This window comes from Populus nigra, chromosome 1 (genome assembly GCF_951802175.1).
Source record: "Populus nigra chromosome 1, ddPopNigr1.1, whole genome shotgun sequence".
Classification (NCBI taxonomy): Eukaryota; Viridiplantae; Streptophyta; class Magnoliopsida; order Malpighiales; family Salicaceae; genus Populus; species Populus nigra.
The window spans coordinates 1,233,572-1,242,268 of record NC_084852.1 but is presented as its reverse complement, the minus strand read 5'-3'; the positions used below and the strand labels follow the sequence as shown (position 1 = coordinate 1,242,268).

Here is an 8,697-nt window from a genome sequence, read left to right as displayed (position 1 = left end):
TATTTTAACCCATGTAAATCTCATTTATTTTTATTAAATCTAGCCCGATCTAGATGCTAAACCACAATTCGGTCAGAGTTTTAAAACGGTGCTTGAAGTGGCCAAAGTTATGGAAGGTGGTTGGTGTGGTGATTCTTGTCAATACCCTTCAAAACAGGAAGGCAGTGCACAAAGATTTTCTGTGCCTCTGGCATGCTAAAAGTGTTCAAGCAATTCGATAAATTAAACAATTATAAGAAAACAACTGTCATGTTAATGGCAATGATTAAATTTCTTATGTTGTCATGTTAACACAATGATTAAATTTAGCATCATTTCAAATGGCTTTACCGAATAAATCCAAGCTTTTGTTGCTATGTGGACCCAAAAGGATTCTTTCATGCCAAAATATTGCTGGCTTCCAGGGTCGCAAAACTCTAGGGAAAGAGAATCCCTCAACGGCTCCCATGCGGTGGCTCCAGATAATTAAGTGACCGTTTGTGGGGCCTTCCTTTAAACTCTTCCAAAATATATAACCGTTACAAAGCCCTCCACTTTCATCTCAGCAAACAAAATAGACACTACAGCTCAAACTCAACCTAAATTTTTTGAAGAGATCCAAAATTAACTTTCAAGATTTGAGGTGGGTTTTCTTTCGTTTTGTTGTTTATGCTGTTTCGTTTTTTAAAGTACAAAACTTTCTTATATATGCTGTCTTGTTGTTCTTTTTGATGTTTCAGTTTGGTGTTAGAAGGTGATTTGAAAGTTGAAACCATGACTGTTGAGGTTAAGGTTGAAGAAACTAAGGTGGCTGAGGTTGTTGTGGTTCCTCAAGAAGAACCCGAGAAGGTTGTTGTTGTTGAAGAGAGAAAGAATGATGTTAATGGAGATGTGGAGGTGAAGGAAGTGGACGCTGCTGATAATGATGGGCCTAAAACAGTTCAAAAGAGTTCTTCTTACAAGGAAGAAAGCAATTTTCTTTCTGATCTTAAGGAGTTTGAGAGGAAGGCCTTGAGTGAGCTGAAATTGAAACTGGAAGAGGCAATTCTTGGAAACAGTTTGTTCAAGAAAGAAGGGGCAAAGAAGAAGGAGAAGGAGGTGGAGAAGGAGAGGGAGGTGGAGAAGCCAGTGGAAGAAGAGAAAGAGAAGGAAAAAGAAACCAAGGAAGGAGAAGAGAGTGGGGAACAAGAAGGTGAAAAGAAAGAAGATGTGAAACCAGAAGGAGATAATGAGAAGGAAAAAACAGTCCTGGAATGTGAAGAAGAGAAAACTGAGGTTGTTATTGAAGAAAAAAGTGAAGAAATTGACAGGGATATTTCCATTTGGGGAGTCCCTCTTTTTCCTAGCAAGGGATCAGAAGGAACTGATGTGGTCTTATTGAAGTTCTTAAGGGCTAGAGATTTCAAAGTTAACGATGCACTGGAGATGCTCAAGAAGACCCTTCAATGGAGGAAAGAATCCAGCATTGATTCACTCTTGGATGAAGAAATAGGAGTGGATCTAAGCTCGGCATTCTACATGAATGGCATCGATCGCGAAGGCCACCCTGTGTGTTACAACATCTATGGGGTGTTTGAGAATGAGGAGCTTTATGCAAAGGCATTTGGAGATGAAGAGAAGCGCAAGCAGTTCTTGAGATGGAGATTTCAATTAATGGAGAAAGGTATTCAAAAGCTTGATTTGAGGCCTGGTGGTATTGCTTCTTTGCTTCAAATCAGTGATCTCAAGAATTCTCCTTCCCCATCAAAGAAAGAGCTCAGGACTGCCATGAGCAAAGCTGTCACCCTTTTGCAGGACAATTATCCAGAATTTGTTGCAAAAAATGTGAGTGGTCTAAATTTGATTGGCCAAAGTTGTTTCTTGTTTTGATGTTGATCTTGTTTTGATTCACCCATGACGGTAGATTTGGAAAGAAATTACATTGCCAACGCACATCATGGTAGATTTAGACAGAAATTAGAAGCCAATGTGACTATGACTTGTATAGTCTTTGATTTTCTTCTATGTTTTTGAACATTGCAGATATTCATAAATGTTCCATTTTGGTATTATGCTTTCAACGCCCTGCTATCTCCTTTCTTGGCTCAAAGAACCAAGAGCAAATTTGTCGTTGTTCGCCCTGCCAAGACCACCGAGACATTGCTCAAGTAAATAATCTCCTTTTTTCCCCTTTCTTGAAATAAATATCGAACTGTTCATTAGAATCTGACAACTTGAATTTAATGGCAACTACAGGTATGTTCAGGCCGAGGAAATCCCTGTCCAATATGGTGGTTTCAAGAGGGAGAATGATTTCGAGTTCTCCAGCGAAGATGGTGAAGTTTCAGAACTTGTAATCAAAGCTGGATCAACTGAAACCATTGAGATCCCTGCAGCAGAGGTACTAATTAGCAATGATCCTTAATGATTCGTTTTTCCTGCCCTTTTTTCCTTCCACGGAGATGCCTGTTTTTCCTGTATAATTGTTGACAGGAACAAGGAACAGAATGCCTGACTAAAACTGGTATTTGGTGACAGGTTGGAGCCACATTGCTTTGGGACCTGACAGTTGTGGGATGGGAAGTGAATTACAAGGAGGAATTTGTGCCAAGTGACGAGGCTTCCTACACCATCATCATCCAAAAGGGCAAGAAAATGAGCTCAAATGAAGAGCCAACTCGCAACACTTTCAGGAACAATGAACCTGGAAAGGTAGTTCTGACCATTCAGAATTGGTCAAGCAAGAAGAAGAGGGTCCTATACCGATACAAGACCAAGAAGAATGCTTCCTATTGAGACAAGACTCCATTCTTTTATATTGTCAGTCTTTCATTTGCCGTGACAATTCTTTTCTAGATAGAAAACATTGATTCTTTTCAGGATTGATATCTATATCTATATCTGATCGTGTGATTTGATTTGTTATTTCTGGGGTTCCTTTTTCAGTTTTTGTTAAAATTTTGTGAGAAAGAAAGATTATTTTGTGGAAAATGCAATAAATTAAGATTGATGACCATTTCCGTATCTTGATCCAGTTACCTTTTCTCCTTGTATGCATGTAGACAAACCTAGGTCTCTGGTTTCCATATGAAAAAACAAGAAGAAGAAGAAAGTGTGCGCAGGCAAGTCAACATCCAGGCAATTGCTAACTGGAAAAAACATGGACAACACTTGTGAGGGTGTCCATGGCCATAATGCGTAAATAGGATCTTGTCATAGCAATATTTCCAATACTTCAGCAACAAATCATGGGTTGAAAGAAATATATATATAAAAACCATGAGCTCAAAAACAAACACCATAAAGTATTAAATTGGAATTATTTTATAACAAACAATCTTAAATATAGTCTTACTTTATTGTTGATTTTTTTAGATGAAACTATTTTTACTTTTTAAATTGAAATAATTATTTATGAGAAATGCATAATCTCTCTCTCTCTCTTAAAAAAGAAGAAGAAGAGAGAGGCATGAAACTTTTTGTTGCAATTCTCAATATAATTGGCTACCATGAAACAATAGCTAAAATGATCTCACTATTTTGAGAAACGATATGATTGTTTCTTGAATCTGTCTAATCATTTCTCAAAATGATTAACTCGTTTTTATTATTGAAATTTTTTTTTTTCTCTCTTAATAACAATTAGGTCGTTTCTCAAAATGGTAAGACCTTTCCTTAAAATCTTGAGTTTTCCTTTCCTTTCAAGATCAATTTATATTCATATAAATTTCATTCTTAACATATCAAATGATGAATTCTTTAAGGACACACTCAAATACTACAAATTTTCTTTTTTTTTCTCACAAAACTCATAGGGGCTGAAATCCCTATCATTATCCCTAAGGATTTCTTTTTAATTTTACAAAAAATTACACTTAATTTCATTCCTTGTTCATATAAGTTCATTAAGAATCATGAATTTTTTTCCTAATATTACTCAAAACCTTAAAATTCAAGAAACTTATCATGCAAACAACTACATATATTTCATGAAAGATTTTCCCTTGAAATTCGTCATGAGTGAATTTCAACAAAGAACACACACCAAGTAATCCTTGTCTTAGTTGAATTCTCTGCCCTTAAAATTTCTAGGATTTTCCTTCAATTCATCTTGTTATTCATCTTACAATCCCTCTAACTTAAGTTTTCTACAAACTAACATAATCAATCATGTCAAAATATCCTCCAATTTTCCAATTCAACATAAAAGCTAATTTTAAGAATTTGAGGAGTTTACATTATTTCCTATATTAATATAAAGATTGGGTGTTTAGAGAGCCTTAACAATTAGTTTTATGTTAATTCAACTTTGATTAATCATTCCTCTCATCCACGATCCCTTTGCTTCTTCTTGCTTTTCTTGAATTACTTTTTGAAATCTTTATGGTTTTTTTTAAATTTTTTATGAATATTTCTCTCATTTGAAAGAATTTCCTACAATCACATCAGTCTTTCCTTACAATGATACTCTGGAGGCTATAAGTTTTTAATTTTTTTACAAAGAAAATAAGTTCAAGTTCTTTCCTTTATTTTTTTTCTTTAATAATTGTATACCCTCTCTCTTATATTGGAAAACAGTTTCCCCCTCTCTTGTTTTCAGTACTTGGATTCCTTACATTCCAAATTGATGTGCTTCCCTCCTAAATTCTTCATAAAGTTCAGCCATACTCCTTATTGTATACAATCTCAATCCTTTTTTTTTTTTTAACATGGAAGGTTAACATGCACGCATAGCTAAAAAGGAAAAAAGCCTAGTTGAACCTGATTTTTATTTTTATTTTTATTTTTAAACAAGTGGAGGAGTCATTTTCTCAATCTTTTATTTTTTAAATGGAAGTGTCATCTATAGAAATATTTTTCTGTCACCTTCGAAGATTAGAAAAATGGGGATCCAAGTATTAGGATTTCAAAACCTAACTCTCGATAACTTTCATCTAAAGAATCCCTAGAAACATCACAAAAAACTTTAATAAACCCATTTCAACCTTAAAATACCTTTTAGTTAGTGAAGAAACTGAAAACAAATTGAATAAATTTTTTTTAAGGCTCCAATCTATGTTTTTCGACACAGGTAAAGAGCGAAACTACCTTATTATTTTAAGACCGAAATATAAAAACCTAAGAAAAAAGAACCAAATATATAATGGTCCTTGTTCTTTTATTATTTTATCTATAACTTAAAACTCTATTTTATAATATTGATCTTTAATTTAATATCACAATATTCTCTAACATATCACAAACTTGAGAGCATGCAAAGTGAAACAAATTTCATCATATAAAACCATGCCAACATAACTTTTGATGGTCAATTAACAAAAAAAATATAGTTTAATGACACAAGTGGAAATGATACAAAACTTGAGGATCTAGAAGGAAAACAACCTAAGCATAGTGATATGAATAATGAATTGAGTCGTGATGAACTATGTCATTACTCAATTTTAACCTTGGTTTTTTAATATATTTTTTTTAAAAATAAAATTACCAAAAAATACATTTTCAATGCAATTTAGTCAATTTTGACCCTTTTTTTAATTTTTTTTAACCTTTTCTCTTTTCGTGTGCATGTTGATGAATTTTCAAAATTGAGAAACTTCTAAAAAAAATCATGAAAAGAAAATTAATCACAAAAAGTTTAGTGACCATAACAACAATTGAGGAGGAGATAAAGGGCCAAAATGAAAATGGGTTACTTGCTCCCTAATATATGAGGAGAAAATGAAAGGATTTTGACTACAAATAAGGGAAATTTTTAGAAAGGAGGAAAAAAAAAGAAAATTGAAAAAAAACTTAAACAAAAATAAACAAATAACATATCACCCGTTATCTGTTGAAAAAATGATTCCAGCAAAATTCAAACTCATGACATCTTGTAATTTTTCCAACTAAACCAAGGCACTTATTTGTTGTAATTGACTTTTAAAACTTATTAACGTGATTCATGTTATTTGTTGAAAATAATGGTGGGAGTGGGGTCCAACCCCCCGTGACCTCGTATTGAAACACCATAAAAAAACCATAATTTTTTAGTAATGTAATATAATTGTTGACTCGTGAAATCAATGGGGAGGAGAGGATATAGAGAGTTTGGTGAGGTGAGAGAATATATTCGAGATTGTGATAAAAGACTGTCATAATAATAGTAATAGTAATGATTATTTAAAAATATATTAAAATAATTTTTTTATACAGAAAATTTGGTGAGGTGAGAGAATATATTCGAGACTGTGATAATAGACTATCATAATAATAGTAGTAATAATAGTAGTGGTTCAAAGTATATTTAATTTAAAAATATAATAAAATAATTTTTTTATATAGAGAGTTTGGTGAGGTGAGAGAATATATTCAAGACTGTGATAATAGACTCTCATAATAGTAGTAGTTTAAAGTATATTTTATTTATAAATATATTAAAATAATTTTTTTTTTAAAAATATTTTTTATATCAATATATCAAAATATTATGAAGATATATATAAAAAATTTTAACAATTTGTTTTTTAATTTAAAACAATGCAGTTTCAATAGTATTCCCAAACAGATTGGAGAGTTTGGTGATGAGGCGCGGCTGAGTTCAGCCAAAGGTTCTTCTACTGCAAGAGGCCTAATGAACCTTATAAAAAAGGGGCTTTTTCCCATACTCTAATGCACAAAAGTAGTAGCATTTCTTCAATGATACTATCGGTTCTAATATTTTTCTTTCTTTTTTCAATCCCATTTACAAATGCAGCTCACACTGATCATAAAAGTTTTCTCCAATGCCTTTCTCATTATTCTGAAAACTACGACTCCTTTTCCAAGGAAATTCACACCCCAACCGACTCCTCATATTCATCCCTCTTGCAGCCTTGAAGACTAAATTCAAGGTATTGCTCAGCTTCTACCCCTGTACCGCTTGTCATTCTTACACCTGTGAAATGTTCACGCACGCTTGCTACAGGAATGAGTTAATTATAATTGAAGATGCACAGTGCCTATTTAATTAAAATGCAAATGGGAGGGAATTGTAGAACTTGCGTACCTGGAGCTGCTTGGGGACGAAGACGATGGCGACGGTGTGCTGGCTGACCAAAGCTACTTTATTCCCCCTCTGCTCCTGTTTTCGTTTCTCTCAGGTCGTCCTTCTCTCTGGTTTCTCTGGTTTTTTTTTTCTTTTTTGTTGGGTATACGACCAAAGTCCCACATTGGCTAGAAATGGGGAGGATCATGGGCATATAAGGATGGACAAATATCTTCATTGGTATGAGGCCTTTTGGGTATAGCCCAAGAGCAAATCCATGAGGGCTTAGGCCTAAAGTGGACAATATCATACCAATGTGGAGATAGGTGGTGTCCATAGTTCTTACAAGTGGTATCAGAGCCAGGCCCCGGAGTTAGCCATGATGGATGAATCCTCGGAATGCCGAACAGAAGGTGGTGGGCCCCCAATCACGATGTAATCCATGGATTAGCTCTATTGGATAGGCGTGGTGCTCTCTTCATGGACGTGTCCTGATCCCAACACGGTGAAGAGGAGTTGACCTAGAAAGAGCAAACTCTCAAGTCAGGTAGTGCTCTCCGGATGCTTCATGGACGTGTCCTGACCCCAACACGGTGAAGTAGAGAATGAAGAATCCTGGTTGGTTGAGAGTGGACAGATGAATGATCGGTTTGAGGGGAGGCTCGGTGGTCCTTCGTTCGAGGGGAGGATTGTTGGGTATACGACCAAAGTCCCACATTGGCTAGAAATGAGGAGGATCATGGGCATATAAGGATGGACAAATATCTTCATTGGTATGAGGCCTTTTGGGTATAGCCCAAGAGCAAATCCATGAGGGCTTAGGCCTAAAGTGGACAATATCATACCAATGTGGAGATAGGTGGTGTCCATAGTTCTTACATTTTTGTGTTCGTTGTTCTTGTTTCGTTTCTGGTTCTCCCTTTTGTTCGTTTCGTGTCTATCCTCTTCTTCTCCTTCGTCTCTGTGTTCTCCCCCCTGGTTTTCTCTATGTTTTTCTCTGTTCTATCTCCTCTGTTTTCGTTTGGTTGGTTCCTCTGTTTTTCTTTCTGTTTCTGTCTGTTCGTGGGGGGGACGAAGTTGGTGATCGTGCGCCCACTTCGTGTCTATTCCCTGTTCTTGTTTGTTTTTGTTCGCCCTCTGGTTTTCTCTTCTCGTCTCTCTGTTTGCTCCCACCTGAAGTTCTGACATTTAGCCGTTTTTGTTTTTTTTAATTTTGCCCCTGGATTAATTACAACTAAACCCCTGGATTTCAGCGCCATTTACAAAATAGTTCTTGGTTTCCAATTTAATCAATTCGGTCCTTAATTGGCTCTTCAACTTTTAATTCTTTCAAAATTACCCCCTGAAAAAATCAATTAACCCCCTATAGTAATACCACCTATTTATTTTGGTACTTGGATTTTTAATTTCTTGCAATTTTAACCCAAATTAGCCGTAAAATTTGATATTTATTCAATTAAGTTCTTTATTGCATTAATTGATTAAATCAAAGTTTAATTTAGTCCCCAAACTTATCATTTCTTTCAATTTGACCAAATTGACTCTCAAATTTATAATTCAACCTTATTAGTTTTTAAACTTTTAATTTGTGCTGTCTTGACTCAATTCTCAAATTATTTTTTATTTTTTTATTTTAAAAAATTCAAAAATTAGGTTATGATAAACTTGAACTTGGATTATAATACTTTTAACATATATATCTATGTATGGATAATTCTAGATATTTATACTTG

General features: G+C 34.5%; 1 protein-coding gene and 1 long non-coding RNA gene across 2 annotated transcripts; one reads left to right on the top strand and one right to left on the bottom strand.

The window, feature by feature from the left end:
• Window positions 1–494: 494 nt before the first annotated feature.
• LOC133675586 (patellin-4) lies at window positions 495–2,982 on the top strand. Its single transcript, XM_062097015.1, has 5 exons — window positions 495–622; window positions 720–1,803; window positions 2,002–2,126; window positions 2,215–2,359; window positions 2,497–2,982. Exons 2-5 carry the CDS (start codon window positions 754–756, stop codon window positions 2,752–2,754), a joined length of 1,578 nt encoding a protein of 525 aa, XP_061952999.1. The 5' UTR covers window positions 495–622; window positions 720–753; the 3' UTR covers window positions 2,755–2,982.
• A 3,641-nt stretch (window positions 2,983–6,623) lies between these two features.
• LOC133692303 (uncharacterized) lies at window positions 6,624–7,990 on the bottom strand. The gene is made up of 2 exons (XR_009841864.1): window positions 7,844–7,990; window positions 6,624–7,115 (listed from the first exon to the last, which is right to left on the bottom strand). It is a non-coding gene; the product is annotated as an uncharacterized LOC133692303 (long non-coding RNA).
• Between the last annotated feature and the right edge of the window lie 707 nt (window positions 7,991–8,697).